At 35.9% G+C, this 26,412-nt stretch overlaps 1 protein-coding gene across 1 annotated transcript; it reads right to left on the minus strand.

Moving 5' to 3' along the window:
* On the minus strand, nucleotides 1-21,259 carry LOC139975137 (uncharacterized). The gene is made up of 25 exons (XM_071982777.1): nucleotides 21,182-21,259; nucleotides 20,086-20,106; nucleotides 19,345-19,371; nucleotides 17,301-17,405; nucleotides 15,996-16,051; nucleotides 15,452-15,556; nucleotides 14,477-14,549; nucleotides 14,176-14,206; nucleotides 13,349-13,453; nucleotides 12,991-13,059; nucleotides 12,617-12,790; nucleotides 12,028-12,149; nucleotides 10,727-11,075; nucleotides 9,742-9,957; nucleotides 8,861-9,058; nucleotides 8,552-8,692; nucleotides 7,475-7,635; nucleotides 6,568-6,635; nucleotides 5,905-6,018; nucleotides 4,916-5,289; nucleotides 4,551-4,721; nucleotides 3,521-3,634; nucleotides 2,757-2,922; nucleotides 1,414-1,553; nucleotides 1-364 (listed from the first exon to the last, which is right to left on the minus strand). Exons 4-25 carry the CDS (start codon nucleotides 17,390-17,392, stop codon nucleotides 197-199), a joined length of 3,207 nt encoding a protein of 1,068 aa, XP_071838878.1. The 5' UTR covers nucleotides 17,393-17,405; nucleotides 19,345-19,371; nucleotides 20,086-20,106; nucleotides 21,182-21,259; the 3' UTR covers nucleotides 1-196.
* Nucleotides 21,260-26,412: the final 5,153 nt, after the last annotated feature.

A 26,412-nucleotide genomic window follows, 5' to 3' on the forward strand; every position in this document is an offset into this window, starting at 1 on the left:
TAATTAAAAGACCATCTTTAATTAGTCAAACATGTTTATTTTACAGAAGGTTTGCGGTATATTGTTAAGTAAAGAGACAGACAGTCAAACATCCCAAGTGTTTACAATGACAAACTTTAACAAGCACAAACTTAACATAAAAGAAAACGCCAAATTAGAGGGAGCAGTTGTTACAAAGTTTTTCAAACGATGGAAATTAATTTCTTGGTTTATCATTGGTCAACAGCTCGTTGTATTTATGCTGCAAATGATCTGGATTGAAGAGTTGGTCATGGGCAGTCTTGATAATATCCTTGACCAAGGGATCTGACTCTGAACCATCCTTTGAGTTTTCTTCCATAATAGGATCAAATTTAAGTCCATCCTACAAATAATACAAAAAAAAAAACAAATAACAAAAAATACATTGAAAAGCATTAACTTAAATGCTCAAAGTGCACATGAATGCTCATAGTATAGGCTAACTCTTCACCTGCATGCTACAGCAGTAGCAGGAATAATTTTTGCATAAAACTAACAATTCAATTAAATGAATTAAAGTGTAGGTTGTTATCCATGAGCCCTTGCAGGTTTCTCCCACATTTGTGGTGGCATATGCGCCTTTCAAATAACTGCTGATTATTATCATTATTATTATATCAACCAACCCTTACAGAGGTTGGTTTGTTAACAGTTTGTATTTCGGTAAAATGAAGGCTGTCGTGGGACTATTGGAGGTTTCGCATATTCTTGAAAATGTGCACTATTGCGATATATGACCAGTTGCATGTCAAAGGTCATTATTTTCACAATCATCCCATAAAAATGATTATTATGGGTTCAAACCAAGTCATATTAAGGCATCTTTTCCTAAGCTATTTTAAAACAAAAGGATTTTACCCAAATATTAATTTATGAAGTAGCACAATACCACAATGCACCCAACTTTTCCTATAATGGCAAATTTAGTCAGATATTCTGCTCATACTTACAAGAAAAGAGAGAAATATTCCACACTGCTAATTAATTAAAACGCAAATATATATTTCACTCACACATCTGTACCTTGTGTGGCTAGGATGATATGGGATCAGGTGTTTGATCCATATTGATCAATTAAGTGTTTGTTGTTCAACTATAGTTATGGAGCATAAACCTTTTCATTAAAGCAGCTTCATAACCCTAATTACAGTGGTCTGAAAGTAAGGCAGCTCTTTCGAATTTGGTCAACAAAAATTACGTAGAGTATTTGACCGCCCACATTTTTACTTCAAAATTGCTAAACGAGTTATGCAATATCCAGCAATTAAGGGAATTACAATGGTGAAGTAGGTGACATACATGCACAAGTTTAGAATATGAGTGACATATATTTGACTTTTCTAGCATAGTCTAGCATATATGCCCAGATGAACCTTCATTTGATCCACAAACCTCTGAGTTTAGGACATTCCACAAAGTTTGGCCTTTTCTTGGAGAAACTTGCTTCAGCTGTCTTTCCACCATCATTCTGTGCCTGGTATTCAGTTGTTTATGTGATTTACAAACAGGTCGATGGCTTAATGGCTTTTCATCTAGAGAAATTTACAAATGCATACAAAATTAGACATTAGAGAGTATTTATCATTGAGGTGTGGGTCTATCAAAGTATGCGAAGGAAGCCCCCTCCCCCTGACTCATTCAGACTCTACAACCTTTTAATGCTTTAAATTAATTCATTATAGAAGTTACAAAGAGCCAGAAAGACAATATTTTACTCACAAATCATAACTACATGCAGCTAGCATTATATGGGATCAAGTACCGTGACAACATTTGGACACAAATTCGCTACTCTTGTTGATTGAGTTGTAGCTTTTGTCGGCTCTGCTGCTTAATATGAAGAACTTTTCTTCCATACAGAGATTACAGCAGTATTTGATCAATGTTGTAACAAGTCACTTAATATTAAGTTGAGTCGTCTAAGTCGAGTCATTGGCTATGAGAGCGTAGTATGAGTATAGTGTGAACTGCGTTGTGATCAAGTGGTTAGGGCAATGGACTTGTAATCTAAGGCTTGCAGGTTTTAGTCCCGGCCAGATCATTACATTGCATCCTCGGGCAAGGAACTTAATCTCCATTGCCTCTCTTCACCCAGGTGTATAAATGGAGACCTGTGATATACACTGTCAGTTGGGTACTGTTGAGCTGTTGCCATGTGGAGGGATTGTCTCTATGTTTGACAGGTTATCGTTTGACCGGGGTAATATTGTGATGCGCCTTGAGCACCATTATGGGTGGATATGTCCGCGCTTTATGAATCCTCAATATTATTGTTATTATAGTCACTCACTCACTATACTATTTCTATATGGAAATAAAGCTTGCTACACTAGTCACATACTTCACTCTGAGAACTAATTGGCTATATAGTCAAGACATGTTACGGTGGTGTATTTCAAGTACCCGATACGTGTCATGCCAACAGACATATATATAAACGGTGAATCATTTGGCTAGAGTATGTAGCCGCTGTTACCAGAAACTGACATCAGGATACTTTTTAGATGGTATTACACATCATACCTTTATATTTTCAGAGCTGATTCCCATCATGCATAGGGAATTTCTGTCTGCAGCAAAACATCATGTACTTTTATAAAGTTATCAATAAATTTGATGCCAACAACGATGAGTTCTGGATAATCATCTAGCGAGAGTATGTAACCGTGTATGTTACCGCGGTCACACCAGACCGACTTTTAGAATACATTTTAGATGACATCTAGTTGTTGTACCTTTGTTGTTTCTGAGTAGTTGTCCGTGATAAACCGGGAATCTCTCCGTTTGGAGCACCACATATCCTCTCCCAGGATACTTTGCGGTTGGAAGTTTAAACAACAGCCTCTTGGATTTATCGTAAAAGGGATGCACCAGTATTGACGTAGAATACTTATGTGAGGTCTGGAGAGAAAAAACAAAAAACACAAGCAGGGCAGCTATCGCCAACTTTATTGGATGCTTATCTGATTATTAACTATCAAATATCGGGAAGACATATCAGTTTGCTTTTACAGAAATTTACACCACACCTGAAAAGATATGACCAAAACTATCTTGAAAATACTTTTTTCCTTCATTTTTTTTCCTATATATTTAGGTAAATTACCTTTTTAAAACCTACCTAAAACATGGAGTTTTTTTTTACAGCAATATGTTGTGCCTCGGCATAAATATTACAAATCCTACAACAAACATTCCGTCCAATCATTCAGATGATCACCATTATGCTGCATGTCCAATTTTTTAATTTATCAACTAAGAAGTCTGTCCCCATTCATCTACTAACATTGGTCTCTGAGATGTAATTTTCTTCTTTGGTCAGGCTACTCGCGTCAAGGTTTTTAAGGTTTAAGTCCTCTAACCTTATTACCTGACGGCTGTTAAACTTTCTGTTTTACCTACATACACTTTTGTCTGAAAATAAGCAGTTTTCATCACTTGCTCTAATTTCTCTTTCTCTCGTTACTTTCAACTCCTACAATCCCATTCCTATACTTACCTCCAGTGAGTTCAATGACTTTGTTTGCACTAGCTGAGGCAGTTTAAGCTGTTCCTGTCCTTGAAGCAATGATTCATTTTCTTCCGTACTACCTTCCAAAACAGTGGCCATTCTCTAATGATATCAAAAACAAAATTTCTACAAAACAATTGCAACATTACTACATATTACTATAACAAAAACAGAAAGAGTTTCACAAATCTGTCACTTTTTTAATGGCTACTGTTGCTATTTGAAAACCAGAGAACTCTTAAATTGTCAGAATTTTCTGTAAAGTTTTGTTATTGTCTGAAAAGCAATATTCTGTCAATTGTATCTAATCTGAATCTTTAACAAGTTCTGACTCAGTTTAATTAATCTCCTGTTTACCTAGATGTCACACTACTATTCACAAGTTGGGTTACTACTGCAGAAACTGCCTTTGAAATATCACATCTTCCTTTCTGTGATTACCACACAGTACATCTTCAATGAACTCGCATCTATGATCTAACCATTGACCTTTGCTTACACACCAGATGTTCATGTCCTTAAGCTAGTCTGGTGCTGAATTATCAGCTTGGGTCACTCAGGAGCTCTCAGTCTTTTTTCTGTCTGAGTGGATAAGGTCCTTCCAGAGTCGCTAATTGGGGAAGTGCACAAAATGTGGGATTATAGGGAACATACACCAACCCGACCATAAGTTCCTTCTGTTTGGTGTGTAATCATGCCGGAATCAGGAGAAAGTATCACAGCATGAAAAAAATAAAAATAAAAAATATACACACAAGGTGGAAATGTACATGTTAGATTGTTAATAGCTACTTCTCCAGTAGAGGGCAACAGCAATCCCACCCCTGACATATTCCATTAAACCACAAAACATTTCACCAACATGGTGCCAGCTCGTATGTTGGCATTTCAACAGATATGTTTCCCTGAATTTATAATTGCAAACCACAATCATATATGTAAATCACAAGAACTGATTGCTTTTATTATTATCAATGAATATATTAAAGACAACTTCTTGCAACAGAGCAAAACTTACCCTGAATAATGATGTCATTGAAAGAGCTCTCTGGATTGGTTGATTAGAATCTTCACCACCATCGATTCCATTCTCGTTCATAGTTGTTCTCGTCATCCCCTCAACAGTGCTTCGTACTGAATCTACTTCCTTAGCCCTTTTGACCTCAGAGAGACAGAAATGTCTCGTAAACTTTTCGCAGCGAGATAGAAAAAAGGAGACTCATAGTTCACACAGATATGAAAAGACAAGATAAGTCTTCTCTTTCAAAGGAATATTTATGAGAATAGATAGACTAACAGCAGATCCCTCAGAGAATCAAACACCCTCCTATAAGTGATGTCCCAAAAAAAAACCCAGAAAAGTTAAAAAGTACTCAAACTAACCTGTTGAGCCAAAGCTTGCTTGAAAAGAATGCTTGTTCCTGTCAGTCCCTGAATAGATTTAATTCCGGCTTGATACTGTTCCCGTTTTCGTTCCCAATCTGGCTTTCCTGCTACATAAACTCCAGCGGTCCTCTGCGATAAATTCGACCATTCATGTTTCTGACCGTTACTCGATTTAGCTAACCCTGTTCTCTTGTCACTCCTCTTGCCCATGGTCACATTGGCCATTACTTCTCGTTCTGAAGTTGACTGCGTACCTGGTCGTGTATCTGGCAGCAACTGTTGATTACGTTTCTTTTTGGTCCTCTCCGTAAAATGTGCTAGATTCTTCCCATTAGCAAGACTTGGCCTTAATTCATCTTTGTAAACATCACCTGTAGAGCAAGATAATAGCCAAACTATCCTATCAGTTTAACAAACTAAAACAGATCTAATTAAGGAAATATGTCATTTAACATGGGGTATCCTGACAGTGTATATAGTAACGTGGAGGGGGGGGGGGGAAGAAGCTGCAATTATGCTGACATATTTACTGCAAAATGTTATAATAAATAAAAGCACTCTGTCAACATGTAATACACAAGCATACAATGTAAAATGTTTTGTTTGATATTCATATTACATTTAATGTTGAGACGGACTGAGCTACACATTGTACGTTATCCATTCAACATGTTATACATTCAAATTAATCCATGTTTTATGTTGATATATCCACTCATAGAGGTAGGCCCACAGACTTCCCAAAAAATATATATATATATATATATATATATATATATATATATTATTTTTTCCCCTCTTCTTTACAATAACCATAATCTGAATTTCATTAAAGGATATCGACAAAGTACTAACTCTATATCTTTGAATTGCTATCCCCTCTTGATCATACTGCCTGTCAGACACTTAGTTCTTTACTCAGTCTTCTAATTATGCAGAAAATTATAATAAACTACTGGGAAAATTATGTTACAATGGAAACAAACCTTTGTCAAAGGATCCTGCATGTCTTTGATCTTCACTTCGAGATTTCATTGTGGCAGGATTGACTCTCTGTGTTGCTTGATAGACTGACAGATCATTCTGTGGCTGATGAGAACCTGAAGAAAAAAAAACACAATCCTGTTATCTACACAAGTATCTGTTTGTGTTCATATAAACCATGTTTGATCTGAAACTGACCGATCATTCTGAGGCTCATTACAACCTGTAATGATACACAATTATTGCACATACACTGCGCTTAACAACCTAGTTGCATTGAATATAAACCACGTTTGATCTGATACAGGCAGATCATTCCTGAGGCTAATGATATTCGAAAAGATATACAATTATTATATGTACTTAGGTAGATGGTTGAACACAAACCATGTTTGATCTGTAACAGTCAGATTACTCTGTGGCTGAGAACTTTAAAAACATTATTATATGTACACAATCTAAAGGAATCTGTTCTGAATAAATTCATTAAATTTCCATTCATGCATTAACATTTATGCACAAACATTCAGCTTTAACAATTATGCAGTTTGTTGCAAATAAATCCCAAAAGTAAATGGTGACGAAAACTTCAGACATATACAACTAGTTATACTAATATATATTCCCAAAACAGGCAGACTGTACAATGAATTACTGTTGCAAACCTTGAGAATATGTCCATGTTGGTAACATGTGATTCTCTTCTCTTTCAAATTCTCTCCGCCGCACAATCCTGCCAAAGAATGTAAAACTTGTAAAACACAAAAACAAAAACAAGACAAGCTTCCATAGTCACTAGAAGTTGTATTATTATGAAACAAACCTACATTTTAATATATCTGACTGCTGTAAAATGATTGTCTTGGTATCATGCAGACAAGTTTATGGTAAAAGCCTGTTTGACTGTTTTCACAATGTTGCTATGTAAACTGCATTTCACACTTATTTTGTGCTATTTTTACCGTATCTCAGAGTTTCAGCCACCTGGAATATCTACCGATGAGTTTGGAAGAAAGGGTAGAATTGTCATGCAACTCATTTGCTCCAAAGAGAGTTAATTGAAATTAAACCTTCCCCGTAAAAACCAGGAATGTAGAAGTGACATGTTGCAACTGCATGTATTGGAAGACATTCACCTCAACATAAAGCAACAATCACATTTTTGGCAAAGTTTAGGTAACCCCGTTAAATTTTCCAAAACTTGTCTTTTGTTTTCAAGTTTTCTGGGGGATTGGGGAGGGGGGTCTATACTATACCAAAAAACTAAGGAAAACATGACTAATTTCAACATTCTGAAAGTCAAACATGCTCACAGATGTCTATATAAGAACCTTTCCAGGGGCATATCTCACAAAAAGTAAAATCATTGTAGCTTGAATCTAATAATAATAATAATAAAGAAGTTCTTAGTATAGCACCAAATACCAAGAGGCCTCTAGGCGCTTTACAAAACCTAAAACAAATAAAAAGACAGAGAAATCAAAGGAATAAAAAATCTAGCAGGTTATTGTTTCATATTTAATTCGTTTTGAGAATGAGATAAAGAGAGGTGATGATTTAGGTTTATCTCACCTCTCACCCTTCTTGATGGTTGCAAATGCATCCTCTGCGGTAAATGGTGATGGTACTTTCGGTGCTCGGATTCTGCCTCTCATCATCTGTCCAGAATATTCCGAGGACTTTGAAGAGGTTTCGTCTAAACTCTCAGGAACACCAAGCAAAGTAGAGTAGAGCTGAAATGAGGGATCAAGTTGTCGAAAATTAAAATAAGTAAATGTTGAAGTTGAGGGCTAAATGTAACTTAGTTGTTATAATTGCAGAACTTGCAATCCTGAAGTAAAGAGTTACAGTCCCATTCTTTACTCAATAGTTTCAATACACTTTTAAAATTGAAAATGAAAAGTGTTCCATGTATAGATAGATACATGGTAACTAAGTAATCAAAAATGAGACTTTTGACTGAAATCCAGCAAGGGTTAGTTGGAGAATACTTGCAACTGCATAACTCAGTTGGTAGAGCATGGTTTGGTTAATCCTAATGTCATTTTGCTCCAATACAATTCTAGACAATTATTTCTTGTAACATATGTAAACAGTGAGCCCTCCTTTAATCAAAAGCGGGTGCTGTTATATCGGTCCTTTCTAGGTCCTCAACAAGTGAAATCTCCACAAAGTACCTGCACATCCAATCGGAAAGTTTCTTTGAGGTATTTTCAATCACGTGCGCTAGATTGAGCATAGGCTTTGAGCGTCGGTGAGATTGCATGCAAGTCCACCAAAAACAGAATGTACTAAACTTGTTCCTGCAATTCTCATAAGTATGGATCTTTCTTGACATATTTTCACAACTAGCACAAGGATTGAGATATATGTTACAGTGCTATACAGCATCTCTGGAATTCTGTAAAACAGGATAGATCACACGCACTACGACCCAGAGCCGTAGCTATGGCAACGTTAGGACTGATGAGACAGCTCCCTACGCAGGAACACTGAAGATCTCCATTACAGCTAAGTTTATCTTGAATTGATTTATCATTAAATGTTATAGTCATGTGTTCCACTTCAGTGATCATACCACGTCAGTTCTACCGTAAAGATTACGATCAGCTCCTGATCAAAATATTTAATTGAGGCAAAGACTCAAACCTTATCAAACTGTCGCAGAGACTGCTCTGACAACCTTCTCCGGAGTTCTTCGTTTGCCTGGGCCATTCTATAAATCTCTCCGTCCATGGCATCCTTTAAGTACTGAGAGTAAGACTGAATTTCACCTACAAAACTTTGCAGCTGAAAAATAAAAGAAATTCTCTTCTTGACTACAATTAAGACAAAAGGCACATTATGCATTATTTCCGTAAAAGTCTGTTTCATATTGAACTACTTGATACATTTTGATCACAAAAGATGTTTATTAATTCACCTTTGGTACAGGTAAAATTGATACGATCAAATTACCTCATTTTCATGATTTTCTACTGCTTCTGGTCCCATTCCAGCATCTACTTTAGAATTTCGACGTTTAGACTGTGTTCTGGGGGCTTCTCGCGGAGGGAGAAACCCTTTGGTGGGAAATTGCATGTATTTGGAAGACACATTGCCCGAGGAGACAGGTGGCAGTACAATCCCCGTTTGGTCAGTTCTTCCCTCCATGGGCTATAATAAACAACATTGCAGTCATATGCATGAATGTCAAATAATAAATAATCATAATGCATGAATATTCACGCATATGCAAGAATGTCAAATCATAAATAATAATACTACATGAATATTCACGCACTCAGTACAGCATCATAGGGAAAGTGTATTACATAATCACCATCCAGAGAGAGAGAGCAACTATTATTATAGAATAAGGACAGCACACTTGTACGTGACCAGATTGTGGGTCTTCAGATTCAACATTGCTATAAGGATACAGACTATTAAAATGTTAAAGTTGCAATTTATTGTAATGCAGTTTTGTGAAAAATTAATTAGCCAAGCAATATAGAGAAATAAACAAAGTGCATCCCTGTTTCAGGGGAGGGGCAGAGAGAGGCAGAAGAGCCCAGCTGATTTCCAATATGTTAGTTATTCTTTTGCTGCATTCCCTTAGATATTTATAAACCCTGCCCCAGTTTTACTGTCATGATACGTAGGTCGTTAAAATGATGGAATCAATTACGCTCAAAGCTTGCCCTGTCAAATCTCAGATTTGAGCGAGGGTAAAGAATCCTGCTGTAGTCTTCTTACCTTTCCTCATACTGCCGTACCTCAGCTGTACATTTTGAGGCCTTACGACCTGATATTAAAATGTAAATTTCCACATGGAAAGGACCATACAATATACTCACTACTCTGTGAAGCTGGCTTCTCCTTTTCTCTTGGACGGACGACCAGTCTGTTTGATAAGCTGCAGGTGTTTTGTAGTCATTTCTTTGATGATTTTGACGCAGATTTTGATGCGGAAGTTGATCGGGTGTGTTGCCCTGCTTGGATCTATCAGTGACAACCTTGGACTGACGGAGAACGTCATTTATCGGTTCACTCTTCAATGTGTCTAATTTTACCTGTCAAAGATGTCATGTTGACATTAGCAATCACATATTATTGAGTTAATTCACTCATTCTATTATACAATGCTAACTATTTGGCAAAAAATGTAAAATTCAAAGAATTATGCATTCATTATTTCTTGCTACTTGAGTAAAAGACATTTACAAAAACACAACTTTAATTTGATGAAGTCAAATAAAGAACAAGTAGTACATAATCTTTGGTTGTACCCATGTCAATCTCTTTGTTAAATACACAGGTATATCCAGTTAAACGTACAAACATTAACAACTAACAAAAAGCAGCTCTTTAAGGTGGTAACAATTGTATAAATATAATTTTACTTTTAAACTATCTTGAAATAAAGTTTTGTTAACCCAAATATAATTGATTTACCTCTGCCTTATCCTCCTCTGCAAGGCTAAGCACATCTGACTGAACAAACTGCTCATTTACAGAGGCAGGATTTTTACAAACATTACCAACTAACAAAAAGCAGCTCTTTAAGGTGGTAACAATTGTATAAATATAATTTTACTTTTAAACTATCTTGAAATAAAGTTTTGTTAACCCAAATATAATTGATTTACCTCTGCCTTATCCTCCTCTGCAAGGCTAAGCACATCTGACTGAACAAACTGCTCATTTACAGAGGCAGGATTTTTACAAACATTACCAACTAACAAAAAGCAGCTCTTTAAGGTGGTAACAATTGTATAAATATAATTTTACTTTTAAACTATCTTGAAATAGTTTTGTTAACCCAAATATATATTGATTTACCTCTGCCTTATCCTCCTCTGCAAGGCTAGGCACATCTGACTGTACATACTGCTCATTTACAGAATCAAGACTTTTTCTAGCATGTTGACTAGGCTCTAAACGTTGTCCATATTGGTCAGTCCTGGGAAAAGAACTTGTGGCCATGTAGGGTTGTTCGCTGGCATACTTCAAGGTCACAATCTCTCTCGCTGCCTGAGCATTCTGTTCACGAAGTTTGTCCATCTCCATCAATAACTGCTCCTTGTCTTGGGTGAGAGCCAGGAGTCTTAGTTTCATATCGTCGTGAACATAATCGACTTCCGAGACTTCACTCGGAACGTCCTGGACCACAGGTTCCATTTGAATTTTACTAGTGAGTGAAAGATATATAACTGTATGAGACAGTCTGTATGCAAAAAGTCACTTGCAATATTAAAATCATTTTTTTCCCATCTGAAATGGTCTTCCAAAACTGAGCTAAGCCTGTAAACTAGATAGCCCACCTGATGGGAACTTGGCGTATAGTGGTGAGGCACTTTGGCTTCACCCACATGCTCATGCAGCTGGTTAGCATATGTAACAATAACAATCATTTAGGCATAATTTTCATATACCTTTGAGATTGTCTTTATATGTTAAACGACATGCACAAGCTCCAATTATGTCTGAAGACAGTGTGTTGTCCTCAAATTAAAACTCATTCCACTTTGAATGCTAGTAAGAATATTGAAATAATGACATAATCAAAAATCTCATACTATTAGGCTAGCCTTCATCTAACCAAGAAAATTGTTATGAAGTGTTAAGGAGTGTTAGCTCAGTGGTTAACGCAGGTGCCTTCCAATGATAAGGTCCCCTGTTCGAGTCACTCCAAGATTAATGTATGTCCTCCAGTTACAGAGTTGTTGACAATTCATAATCATGGACGTTAAATATGACTGTAAGAGACTGACTTCGGTCAGCTTGTGGCTTTGATAAGCCAATTCGGCTTCTTCGCGAGTTCCTACTTGCAGGAGGATACATACATACATGGCATGTTGCATCTTCGCATGGAGTCTGTACCAATTTGAATATTACTAACAATGCATCTACATCCCTCCATCTCATATTTACACCTACAGCAACGATGAACATTAGAAACGAAGAATATGTTAATGATATAGAAAGGAACTGAAAATAATTGCACAACATTCTATGCATATGATCTGTGGGACATCTTAACAGACCTCTGCAGACAACGAAAAGACTATATCAATTCTCTGGAATGAACTAATTAAATTATATTTATTATTCTCACAACTATGGATGTTTTGAGCTCTTACATGGTAGGCACTGTATTATGCTCTCTACCCTCTGGTTTTTTACTATCCTTCCTCCTTTCTGCTTCCTCTTTGCTATCAGCTGTATCGATTGACTGATGATCCATCATAAGCATCTGAGTCTCCTGTGAAGAAAGAAAGAAAAAACATTCAACTTCATGTTATAGTAAAACATAAAATACTTTAAAGTACTGAAAAAACAGAGCATCTGCCTTCTATTCTTTTAATTATCTACACATGTTTAATAAATTAGGAATCAGGAAACGTTTTAACTCATAACAGCAAGAGATGCAAACTATTCCATGTGAATGTTCTTCAACATGAACAACATATACATATATATATCTACATATATATATTTATATATTATATATTTATATATATATATATATATATATATCTAGATATCAATATATCTATATCTGAATAGAATGTTTTGGAGGAGGAGGGTGGTGGTACACTTCTTTTGTTATAATTTGTATTATTCAGTGAAGTTACAACAACAATGAGACTGTTACTAGCTTCTTGGGTTAATTTTTTTCTTTGGGTTAATTTTTTTTTCTGAAACTAATTCAATCGAGTCGTTTCCCACCTTATCGATGATCTTCTGCTGTAAGGTATCGATCTTCTTTAATAACTGCGGAATTTCTGACGAACACTGACAGTCGTTAGGAAGTTGAGATTGTAGAGAGTTTCCCTTTACCATACTAGCTGCAGAGATTTCATCATTAACTGCGTTGATTAAAGTCACCATGGAAAGAAAAGTCTACAACGATAACAAGAAACACATACGGTCAATATCACACCACATAAAACCAGGGATGCCTCCACATAGCTACTTGTTGTAATGTTCATAACATTTTTTGGGGGGCAAAATTATTGTATGTTTCATGATGGTCAATACTCAATCTACTACAATATCACAATAGTGAAGAGATAACAACAGGAGATAATTATGCTACAGACCTGACTGTGGTTGTCTACAGACTCTGGTAAATCCTGACTTTCACCATCTGCTCTAAGCTTCCTCAATTCCTGCGTAAATCAGAGAATTTACAAATTACTTAAGTAAAAATATCAGCTCAGTCATCATGACTTTATTGAAGTACATTATTTTTCAAATTTTCAATTACATGTTGTTGATAATAAAAAACATCTTCATCAAAATATTTCAAAAAAACTTTCCCACAAAAACTCAGTCACAAAAATAAGAATCAAACAAATCTGACTCACAAAGAGCAGCTGTTCTGTAAAATAACCTAGGATGAAGCAAAAATATTAATATTATTAATATATGTAGCAAATTTTGCATTCAGTTACTTACTTTCTTCATCATTATAACTTGATCTTGATATCGTTCCACTTCTGACTTGAGCAATTCATTTTCATTGTTTGAAACAGACATGGACTTGTTTATAGTGTCAATTGTCTGTTGACAGAAAGTATGAATAGTACATTATAAAATTTTAGCGACTTTGAACAGAATTGTTTTCCTTTCAAGAGGCTTTCAATAATTTGTCTGATTGAAAGAGTTTGATGTCATAGAGCCTGAAAGTCTATATTTGTAATAAAACTGTCTCCTTATTTTTCCTTTAAAATTTCCCATGACAGGAATGATTCATATCACATGAGAGGTCAAAACACATCGTTCTTGGGGTGTTACAGACAAAATGGAATCATTCCTCAGACACACGTTTTTAGTTTCATAATGCTCTCTTCGTGGATGTTACATCATTGGATTGGTTTTGGGGGAAGGGGAGGGGAGGGGGAGGAAGGGGGAGGGAGGAGCAAGGGTGGGAAAGTTATTAACAACATAAAATTATGAAACCTCAATTAATGAACACTTTTCAGCAATGCAATATTTGGAAAGGAGGAAATATTTAATTGTGGCTAGAACAGGAGTTTGAAACAAGTGACCCAGAATTACAGGTTCTGTGCTCTATAAATTCACCTATCTAATAGCTTATCCTTATCTTTTGAAATGAATTTAAACTTCTATTAACTGTAAGTAATAAGACATTTCTAAAAAATAATAACCAAGAAAAAGGTGAATAATTATATGTAACAATTAGAGCTAGATTATGAGAGATTTCAGCTTACTTTATTATCTGAAACTGTTGTGAGGAAGCAGCTTACAGATGGTGTACTAACCTTTTGCTTTTCTTGAACTGTGTGTTCCAACCTGAAAGGTAAAATGAAATTCTTTTTGTAGAGCGCAGTAATATTGCTTTCGTACTCTGCAAGTGAAATCTGGAATGAAAGTTCTAATACCAAGCAAAGTAACATGTTACAAAATTTTATGATAAAACTCTTTTAGAAAAGTGCAACGAAACTGTCCCTCCTCCCATTGACCACTCACTTCCACAGGCCACTGCTAAAGTTGCTTACTGCCCTGCATGACAACACTCACAGATTTAATAATACTTTTATTAAGTTGAAGACAACAACTCACTTGACCATATTTTCAGCCTGTCTAGTAATTGCTTTTTCTATTCTAATTAGCTCCTCTTCCAAGTCTTGGATGGCTGAAAATTTAGAGAAAATAACAGAAAATGAGATTAAATTTGTGGATGTTCTTAATCCGGATTGAGAAGTATAAGTCCTTGGTACACAACTACGTAGTTATGAACTATCAATGAACTTTAAGTATCAGAAGACATATGAAAAGTGATCAAGTGTCTTACATGTATAATTTCCTAATGTTATAATTCTGTTATACCCTAATTTGTGATTTACGTGAAGGGTGTGATTTATGTGAAGGGTGTGATTTATGTGAAGGGGTGTTTCAGTCGGCAATTGTATCAATATATTTTTCTGTTCTATACACCCACATGTCCGAGTTCTTTATGGAGTCAAGTACCTAGCTGTTATCCTCGCCTAAATTAACAAAGTTAGCACTATTCCCTTGTTGGTCAGGGGAACAGTGACACACATCAGACATTGAACTTATATTGAGGAATTATTATCTATCAAATAACTTATTTACAAAGGCCAAACTAATAAGCTAAGAAAAAAGCCTTTTTTTTCATGAATCAGTTGTGCTTTCAAAAGTTTATGATTAGCAAAATTTCAACAGCATACAAAATAGAATGATAATGATACTGACAAAAATCTTCAACTTAAATGTCACTTTGATATGACATTGGAAATTGCATCAGACTGTGTTCATCATATTTCTTCTTTAATTTAGGTTAAAGTTATGAGCATCACTGCAAATCTCTTCCAATAATGGTCAATCAATTTGAAATGTTTTGAAACATTTTACTCTCACCATCAAAAGTATATTCCCTAACTGAGCCAATTACTTAATTTCCAACAGAAAACTCAACTTCTTGGAGGAATGAAAAATAACAGAAGTTTAAGTACTTTCATTAAGTTTTTTTCGTTCAGCAATTACTCAACCAATGGCCTCTAAAGTTAACCTTACTAGATTCTCCTTCTGCTCTGATGCGATGTAAAACATTCACAATTTCCTCAGCAGCGTGCTTCCAATGACTTCCAAGTGATTTGTTCTGACTGCGAAGCATTTTAGCTATGAGAAGAAAAAGCGAAGATAAAAGAATTGATAATTAATATATCCATTGTGCTGATCATTCATTTACATACTGCAATAGATCTGTTTGAATCTTAAACAAAGATGTCAGGAGATTACTGGAACCAAAAACATGTAGGAACTTCAATTTCACTTAATTTCTTTTAAATGTTTTTATATTCCTTCTTTTTGTACACCGATATTTAAGGTTCATTGATAAATGGAGCAACAGACTGTTCTGTATATGAGAGGTTAATGAAAATAACCCTCACCACCCACTTTGATAATAGGCTTTAAGTTGTTTTACCAAAATGCAAAGCAACCCTTTGCTTCATTTAATTACTGATTAAATGCAATTATTTGTTTCTACAGACAGAGAATTTCACCGCACATAACAGTTTAATTTTCCCCGGATGTCAAATGACTGACTGATACTTACCACTATACAACAACTTGAACTTTTCAACAACTTTCTCTTTTAAGTTTGACTTTTGTCTGAAAGAAAATATAAAGTAAATTTATGAATCAGCACAAATTAAAGGTAAAGCAACTCTAATGCACATTCAATTGTATGAGACATTCCCATACATGGTGAGTAAAAGTTCAAACACATATTGTACTTTCAAATTATATTATCTTTTTGTCTATGGCTTGCTGCAACTGAGCCACAAAAATGATGTACAATTGCCAGGGATTACTATGTTAAGTTCATCATACAATTGGCAGGTGCATACAGTGCAAATGTAGGAAGGACTGTAGGTTGTCAAAGCATTTTCACACAAAGTGTTATAACATCATGCACAGCACATGGATCTATAATCTCATAGAACTGATATTGCCTATTATAGATATGGTAGTAATATGTATGTATGTATTCATACATATTAAGACACACCCACACCCACATTAAGACACACCCACATTAAGACACATGCAATAATACATATTAAGACACACCCACATTGTGTTATTACACATTATTCAATGACAAAAGAAAATGGACTGCCAAATTAAGAGGTAGCACATAAACTTGGCAACTATAAAATACTACTATTCTCATCTATGTTATATGTGTTTTCTCTTCGATTTCACTTTCTAATTTACATTACACATTCCATAATAAAAAAATATATGACAACAGATGAAACATATACATAACTTCAAAAGTCACAAAGTTGGATTGATATTCAGCATAACTCTTTCTCTGCTAGGGTTGTGAATGAGTGGAACGGTTTACCTGAGAAAGTTGTACTTGCAAGTAGTGTGAAGGGGTTTAAGAATGCTTCGGACAAGCACTTTAAGCATTCCCAACCCTACATTCTTGCCAAAGAACCAGACGCTGGACTTCAAGCCGGGGGGCATTTTCCTTCCCAAAAGCTCACATTTCTCTTCAATTAGGGAGGACAGACTATGGTGCCTAGTTAGGGCACTATGGTACATCAAGAGAACTAAAACAATACGTACATCATCGAAGCTCTCAAGATGGTTTATATTGCTGATTAAACCCGTGCCTGAGAAAGTTATACTTGCAGGTAGTGTTAATGGGTTTCAGAATGCTTTGGACAAGCACTTTAAGCATTGTAATCAGGTCTGAGTGTTTGTGTCTTCAGTTTTTTTCCCCTCTCCTATAGGGTCCTTGATGGGGTCTTGAGTGTCCCTCCAGATCCTTTTTGTTCTATTACACTAAACTAAATAAACTAAACTATATCAACCTTATCTTATGATAATAAATAACTGAACTCACTCTTGAAGATGTTGGATTGGTTTGCCTTTACTTGCTAAGCTATGCATCTCCTCCTTAAGCTTCTGTAGCTTATCGAATCCCATCCTAGTCATTTCAATGTGGCTGCTGAACATTGCAGGAATAATAAAAAAACATAAGATTGAGAAAAGTGGAAAGGAAAAGAAACAGTCATCACTCTGTGATCGTAACCAATGAACCTTTCTTGTGGATTGGTTATTTATATCATTATCCAGTATATAAGTATGCATAGCTTCTTCAGCTCAAGGATCAACAACATACTCATTCAATTAATGTTGAGGTCAAGTCCCTCTTGTGGAACCTTTCTTGTGGATTAGTTATTTATATCATTATACAGTATATAAGTATGCAACGCTTGATCAATGACATACTTATTAATTTGACGTTGAGGTCAAGTCCCTTTTTCCATATTTCGAGGTTAAGTCAAAATGCACAACACTATTAACAGATGTAAGTTTTATCTCCAACTGGCTAATGTTATATATCTGACATTCAACTACGTATTCATATATGTAAGTGATTCCTTAGATCTTGCAGGTGCAATCACATGATTTCAATCAAATGTGTTCAATCAATGCAATCAAATGATTTCATCAGGAGTGTTAGCTCAGTGCCTTTCAATCATAAGATCCCGAGTTCGAGTCACTCCAAGATTAGATATGTCGTCCAGTTACAGAGTTGTTGACAATTGACAATTCATAGACGTTAAATACGAATCTATGAGACTGACTTCGGTCAGCTTGCGGCTTTGATAAGCCAATGAAGGCTTCTACGCGAGTTCCTGCTTGCAGGAGGATCTTAAAAAAATTACATACATTCCTGACTTCAGGGAGATGTACTGTACTAACCTTAATTCATCTACTTGGGGAGGTTTCTCTCCATCTTTGGATCCATACAACTCATCCTTCAACAATACAGAATAACAACAGTCACAGTCATCACACAATGTTCATGCCACACAAAACATCAAACACACCTCACTCATCAGGGGTCAGTTAACAAAACACAACTCACAAATGAACTATTAAAAATATGTAAGTACAGTTAAGATGCTTATAGTCAACATGCAAACAACAATAAACGTTAAGACATCATTAGTATTCGCTCCAAATGTTTACCACCTAAATATTGCTTAAAGTTTGCAGAAGTACTTTGCTGGTGGTGGTTCTGTTTCCCCATATTAATTCCAGATATTGAAGAGTAATAAACAAGACTATTTAATTGTTTGACAGAGGTAAAATTACGTTAAGGGTGGCAGTAAAATGTATGCTGAGGTTTAAGCATTGGTGACCATTTTTTGACTTTCTAGCATATTTGGATTCCACTACTCGTTACCTTAAAGCCCTCATATAACCAGTTTGGACCAAGACTTGGGATATAGGGATATACACGCTAAAACGCTGTATTCTAGCAAAACCGTTGTCAATGCGAATTAATGGAATTATATACTCTGCGTGTCCTTACTGAAATTTGTCATAAATTTCATGAACAGTTTGAAAATTGAAAATTTTTAAAATCAACTCTTGCTTTATATTCTCACCAGACACTATTGTAATTAATCTTCAATTTTAGAATTTTTCATACTTTAAGTAAGAGACATCGTTCATCTTCGAGTGCCGTATACAAATTTGTATCCATACCTGAAGTGCAACAATAACTGAGCTCTTGAGAGGCCTGTGATATCTCACTGTATAAAACAATATTAACTAAAGAACACTTCTCTTTGAAGGATTTTAGATTTCAAATAGCTAGCCAGTAACTGATTAATAAAACTACCATGTCCATCCATCCATCTTATTTTCCCTTCCCTCAAGAATTCTTGCCAATTAATATTTACCTGGTTATTATCAATTTTAAGAAAAAAGTCGTTCCTCAAATTACCTAAATATCTCATTTTCATTTTCCTGTTATCTCATTTTCAACTATTATGTCAGTTTAAAATAACAAAGAATAATTCTTGTTTACTGATAGGAAATTCTCAGCAAGGAGAAAAAGAATAAGCTTGCAATATACAAAAAAAACTTACAAGATTGGGTGAGTCAGAATCCAGCACCTACAGACAATGAAATATTAATATTGTTAATAGAAGTCCTGTCATAAATACTACAACATTCTCCACAAGAATAATCAGCAGTTATTTTTATTTTTACGACGCTTAAGCAACCACAAATGTGGGAGAAACCTGCAAGGGCTTATGGATTACAACTTACACGTCGGGTGGCTTCCAATTCAACATTTTAACTCAAATTTGGAATCTTTTCAATTTAGAAAGTCATTTCAGATGGGAAAACCGTAGATTGCTCTAGGATGAAAAACCCACCTTACTATGACCCGGCCAGGAATCAAGCCCCGAAACTCCAGATTGCTAAGCCTCATTGCTTCAAATGCCACCGCCTTTATCCACTCGGCCATAGCACCGGTTTAAAGATTTACTGTTGACACAAGTCAACTAAGAAGCAGTTTAAACAGTAGCAAGTTACCATGGAATGAACATTGAATTACTGCTTTTTCTAGTTTAACATTTAGATATTCCATAATTCATATTGCTGGGGCAAATCTTTGCTGGTTCCTTATCTTTCTTTTAGAAATTATATTATTCCTCAGAGATACCATATAACCTCCTAAGAGTAATGTATTATAAAGGTGGCATGCACATGTATATATAAAGAGGATCCTTCTACACACAAGTCAACTAAATTCATGAAATTAAGAAGAAAATGTACAAGTATATCAAAAGGTAAAAAAATAATAAACAGTAAAATCTTACCTCTGCTAATGACTTTAGCATCTGTAACAAAAGAAATAAGGAATCCACTTTAGCATATTAAAAGGCTGTATGATAGCATAGAACAAGTTTACCACCTCTTCCCTCTACAATGATAGCATAATTTGTCAAATGCAGTCTGGCCACTCTTCTTCCCGGTTGGCTGTTTTGTTACGTAGTGTGCCAGGACTGGAGTTGCTGCCTTTAATCTCTATTACGGTTTGTTCTGCCATCTCTGATGCAAGAGCAATTTCCACCGCTGTTATATATGTTAACTTGTCCTGGGACAAAAGTTTTCTTTAGGATTTAGGCGTTAAATGTTCCTTCAGCACTTTTATTAAATCAGTGTACGTCTTATCAGATGGTTTATCCGGCATAAAAACTTTTTCATAGTCTGTACCTCTTGGCTCATATTAAGTTCAAAACCACCTTTTTACTGTCTTCAACACCATTAGCTACAAAACACTGTGCCATCTCTCTTCATAACTTCATAAGTCTTCACAACTTGAATCAAATTTTCCTAATCAAAGCCATTATTTAATAGAAATGTTGGAACTTTTTAAAAATAAAATCTAATTTGATGGAAAACTTTGTCGCCAGTGTTGTATCTCCTTCATATAAGGTATTAACGAGGTAATAATAACATGGGTAAAACATATCATGAGAGAACTCCAATCGTTGGGTAAAGCAGATGTGTTTAATAAACTGTATTCGAACAGATCATTAAAGTAACTGGCATAATCTGTTATGGTGACATAAAACAAAGAAACAAGGTATTCAGTAACTCATCATTAGTCATATCTGGAGAATGTTACCACATGCTATTGAACTTTGAATGAACTATGAGTAACGACTTACAGTAGGTACAATACTTGTCAATATACTACAGCAACAATCCTTTAGATTTCAGACATGAAACAAAATCTGAAGGAATTAAGAATCAGATTTATCAAAATTAAGGATTAAAGTTCTCATGATGTGGTTAGTGTAATTGCCATTGAGTCAAACCTACAAGATTTACACTTTACAAAAACAGCATCACAAGTCTAAAATAATTTTTACTGTTGAGATCTTCTACATTCATTTGAAGAAATATTACCTCACTACGTTCCTTTTCCCTGGCATCAACCTGAGCAGTAATGTCTCCGTATCTAGACTGGAACTGGCGGCGCTCAGATGTAATCTAAAAGGAAATAATGTCAAATGCAACATGTGTTATTTTTTTTTATGGAAAATCTTAAATGTTACACTGCACACAGAAATTCAGTGAAAATGCAGTCTCCCAACTGCAGAAAAATATGAAAATGTTTCACAATCCACCATGTTTCTTCTTTCATCCAATATGACTGTTTTTCCATGTTATTGTCATCTTCGAAACTCATTCGTCTAGACAATAATAAAACATACAGATGTTTGAAATGGTGCAAAAAAAGAGCATAAAACCAAATAATATCAACTTACCAAACTTGTTTCATCATCTTCACTCTCAAACATAAGCTCTACGTTACTTAGAACCTTAAAGTAAGAAAAATGTGGTATAAATTTAGAATTGATATATCTTCGGATTAAATTAGCCCTAAGATGTGTCTGACACATCTTAACAAAATGTTCCTGTCAATTGTATTGCATCATATGAAAATCACTGAATATAAGCAAACACACATATTTGATTCATCTGCATGCACAAACAAGATTGGAATAAATATGCAAAATGCAACACCAATATCTGACAGTGTTTCATATTCAATTAAAGATTCCTTGGATCTCCATTCAGTAGCCTATGTAAGAAATTTAGGTCAGCAATTGAACTATGCTTAATGAATACATTAAGCACATCTTTCGATATTACTGCTTAAACTAACATATTATAGCTGCATCGACATTAAGTGCCCTTTAAAGGAAATAAAATACCTTCTGCAAGCGATTGGCAATGTCTTCGACCTCTCTTGCATCTTTCTTGGAAGTGATGGGAACCATATATGAACTTATGTTCAAATCCATGGTGGTGACGAAGGCGATTTCCCAATGTCTGCAATGACCTTCGTATTAACACACAAAGCAATACTGTACGTGCTTAATTCTGTATTAATATAAAATATATGGAATAAACATTACAACATAGCATGTATCAAGCTTTGAAAAAGGAATTTCTGTGTCTTTATAGAATCCAATACATGGAACCAAAAGTAAGGTTTGCCACATTTTCAAAAGGACTTTCAGTCAAGTTGTATAGGGCTTAAAAAGGCTGTATAAAGTGAGGACTGTATCAAGTGTCGTTGGTCAATCTTTATTAATAAGTTGTATTGGTAGAATAATTAAGCAGAATTGGCTATACAGAGGTTTTGGCATGTCTGGCATCTCTATGATGTATTACAGACAGAGAATATACTTTTCAGTTTTGGCTAGAAGGAATACTCATTAAGAAAAAAACTTGTCTTCAAAATAATGAACATATCCCAAACTTACTTGCTAAATGTAGCCTACTGTACCTTAAATATTTGTATAGTAATACAACAAAGGATAGGCCATGTAGGCTATTTGTCATTGGAGCGAATTTCAGGTGAATCAACTACAGTACTACTATGGTATGAAGTCAGACTCATACTATCCTAGAAATGAAATTTTCTGGAAAATGCTGTTTTATCAATATTTTGGTCAATCTCTTAAATATAGGCCCTAGATGTGCATATGTACATATTAAAAACGTTGTGGCTATTCGCACGAACGTAATCGTGCGAATAACATTGACTATTAGCACGCATGTAACTTGACCAATGAGCGCTCGTGGTTGATGTAACCAATGAACTGTCCTGATATGTGCTGGCTGGGAGGGATGAACAGGACATCGATGGACAATAACACAGCAGTGCATGACAATGGAACAGGAATTTGATAACTATGGGGATTTCCAGGGTTATGTTCAAAGGATATGGATACTTTTTCTATTTTTGTAATAAAGGATTACAAAACTGTTGAAGCAGCAAACAAGCGACTAGATGAATTAAATTCATCATATTCCTTATGCATTTTAAGAAAGTTTTGCAACAAATCTTTTCTGAAATATTCCAACAAAATCTTTAATTATTTCTTTGAATTTTCCCAGAATTTGATCACATCATTGATTTCTCTCATATTTTACAGATTTGGCTATTGATTTTGAAAAAGATAACCTTTTTTTTAGAGAATCAGCAAATTTTCATTAACCAAAATCTTCAGGGGGGCAAGTGGGGGGGGGGCAAATCGACCGTGCACACCCAACACTGTGGTTGGGGCCATGGTTTACCTTCCCCGCCTACTCAGTGCTTTTCTAATCACTACATGCTAACATGCCTACTTATACCACATACACGTTCGTGCGAATAACTACCTTACTGGCACGCCTTCGTGTGTAAAGTCACTGTCTATAAGCACGAGCATGTTCGTGCGAATATCGATGTTTATTGGTACGTCAACGTAACAATAACGGTTGTTATTGGCACGTGCACGTGCCCAAGGGCGTAGGAACCGGGGGGGCTGGGGGGCGCCAGCCCCCCCAGTGAAAAATGTGGAGGGGCGGAAGTATCATTCCGCCCCCCCCCCCGCTCCGCAAGTCAGAAAACCCCTTTTTCATTTCTAAATGAGAAAAGAATCTCATTTGGAGCACTAAATTGCATCTAAGGCCAGGTGAAAATACAAAATTAAGTTTACAAAATGGAGTGGGTGTTGAAGTGTGCTATATTGCACCAAATTGCATCTGAGGCCACCTGGAAATGCAAAAAATTCCAAAGGGGAGGGGACACTCCCTCCCCTTAGACCCCTCCCCCAGGCCGGCCATCAGTCTTCAGCCCCCCCACTCAAAAGTACCTTCCTACGCCACTGCACGTGCCAATAGATACGACCTATTAAAAATGTTGCAATTTGAGTGAAATAGGCCTATATATAAATTTATTGGACAACTGGAACAATCTGCAGTTCCAACTCTTACGTGCACCCATCATGCTACCAATCGTAGTGTTAACGTCCGTTAGGCTACTCAGATTAACATAAAGTAACACTAGCACTGCAGTAACATGTACAGTATCGCTTTATTGACCTACCGACAACGTTAGGCCTAATCAGCTTCACTGAGGATTGATGTCTCGCCAGTTATACCCCAATCGTATCCCCATTAAACTTACCTTTTGTTCAAAAGGTTGTTATATGAGTAAATCAGAGCTACAGATACTAAAATTATTACAAATATTCATATGCACTATCGTGCCTGTAACGTATCAGACCAAGAGGTCGTTCCCACTATAATAGGCCTACGTACAGTTGTTGCCAGTGTTGTTGTCAGTTGTCAATGCAATATACAGTACAGAAGCATCATGATATGGGTGGTGTGTTAGTGCTGACGTAACAGAAGTGTCAAATTGTGGATGTCGTCTGCTACTGTTATTGCATCGATTTCAGTGAAGCGATCGCAAATTTTGTAGATATTTCTTGGATTTTGGAGTCTACCATAATAAATATCATCCTACATCCCGCCCGAACCATACCATCAAACTGGATAAAAGACCAACCGGTGCAACGTTTTTTGGCCTGTTGCAGTTATCATCAAGGGAATTGTATGTTTGGTTGTTAAAGCGTATAACTTGAACTAATTGTGCAAAACTGAAGGAGATTTAAGGCACTAAATTTAGAATTTCAGACAGACTTCGACTGCAGGGGCTACACTGACCAATTAATTAAAAATGTAATTTTTAACTACAATAATGGGAAATATGAGAGAACTTGTGAATTATGAGATACGAAGTCGGATGTTGAAATAGCAAGTCGAATCGAAAGTTCGACTTAGCAGTTACCCCTCCCATACTTTCTGGAAACTCCATATGCTAATGTTACTCTTCGCGTTTGTATTCTTCAATATAGCCAACTCTTGTAATGTTTTCAAATAAAGAACAAAGTTAAGAATAATCCTATTTTCCTCTCGGTTTCTAATTGGTGTTTCTTTTAAGTTATCTACTTTTGTGATATATTTTTTTATTGGTTTCCCTTTGACTACTTTCCCAGCAGGTAATATGTATTGAGAAGTGCGTGCATTGAGATTGTCGGTAACGATTTATGGAATGTGTTATAGCCATATAATTGTTATTAATATTATTATGTTTTTATTAGTAGTAGTAGTATTGTTAACTTATTACATGAGATTGTCTCCACGTATTGTATGATGTTGTAACCTCGGAGCTACCCTGGTATGATAACAGTACAATTCTCATGCAGTTTATGCATGTGAGTTTTTGTACAGTCATTGTTGTAACCATGAGTCCCTTTCATGGACATCATGTGCGCTGGTTGTAGGTACCACAGCACAATAAGAGTGGAGTAGTGTACATCTGCTCGAAAAGTTAACCGTGTTCGGGGACTCGGAAATGAGCTAAAATGACCTAACGTAATGCTTGTTTTAGCATATTATCAGTTAACATCATTGTTTTTTTTTCAGCCGTTATGTGAAAGAGCAAGAGCAAGTACAGACGGCGTGAAAATAGGGAGGATTGAAGGTGTTGCAAACCATTTTAGAGGTTCTTTGGTTAAATATTGTTTTACTCCGAGCGAGCAGATGGAAGAGTTGGGTTCAGTATGCTAAACTTGCTCCTCTTCTAAGCTCAAACTCTAAACGGTCGTCGTATGGAAAATTAGTAAGGGCCATGACAGGTCCAAAGTTCAGCTATGATGGTAGGTAAGGATATGCCAGTTGTAAACTTCTATCTATGCTTTGGCGGTTCTTGAAAATTACGAGCTTAGTGTGTAAGTCAATGGAACAATTCATTTTGGTGCGACACCTGTAGCCAATAAGGTAGCATACGCACATTAAAAGCCCCATTGACTTACACACTAAATCACAAAAGTAATGTGTTCTCTAAGTCTAGATAGAAGTTCTCACTAGCTAAACGCTACCCATCGCCGGATAGCTGCCAAGTTGGCCTTTTGTGGCACCATCCTTTTTTCGTATCATGACCATGTAGATTTTTTGCTATCCGAGCCGGAAATTTTCGTCACTTGTAAACAAATCGCTCAGGAGTAAACTATTTTCGTACGCTGCTCTAGCTGGGAGGCCTAAAGGGGTCTAAAATTGCCTCAATTGACCCATTTTTTCATCACATGTACTTCCATTCATATTCTTCAACATGCAAGCCACAAAAAAACTAGATCATGCTTGATAACAGGTCAAAAAAAAAGATGTTTTCCTGCTGCTATTTGGCACTTTTCCTGAAACGGGAACAATCGGGCGGATGGATATAGACTATAATAGGAGTATGCCACCATAAAAGTCAATACTCGCGTTCGATAGATAATTGAACCCAAACTCAT

This window comes from Apostichopus japonicus, chromosome 10, assembly GCF_037975245.1.
Source record: "Apostichopus japonicus isolate 1M-3 chromosome 10, ASM3797524v1, whole genome shotgun sequence".
Lineage (NCBI taxonomy): Eukaryota > Metazoa > Echinodermata > Holothuroidea > Aspidochirotida > Stichopodidae > Apostichopus > Apostichopus japonicus.

Coding starts and splice junctions, on each gene's coding strand:
- LOC139975137 (XM_071982777.1), bottom strand. CDS start 17,392: ATGACTAGGATGGGATTCGATAAGCTACAGAAGCTTAAGGAGGAGATG. Junction 6,019..6,567: donor AACATGGACATATTCTCAAG/GTTTGCAACAGT, acceptor TTTTTTCTTCAG/GTTCTCATCAGCCACAGAAT. Junction 365..1,413: donor GGAATGTCCTAAACTCAGAG/GTTTGTGGATCA, acceptor TATTATTTGTAG/GATGGACTTAAATTTGATCC.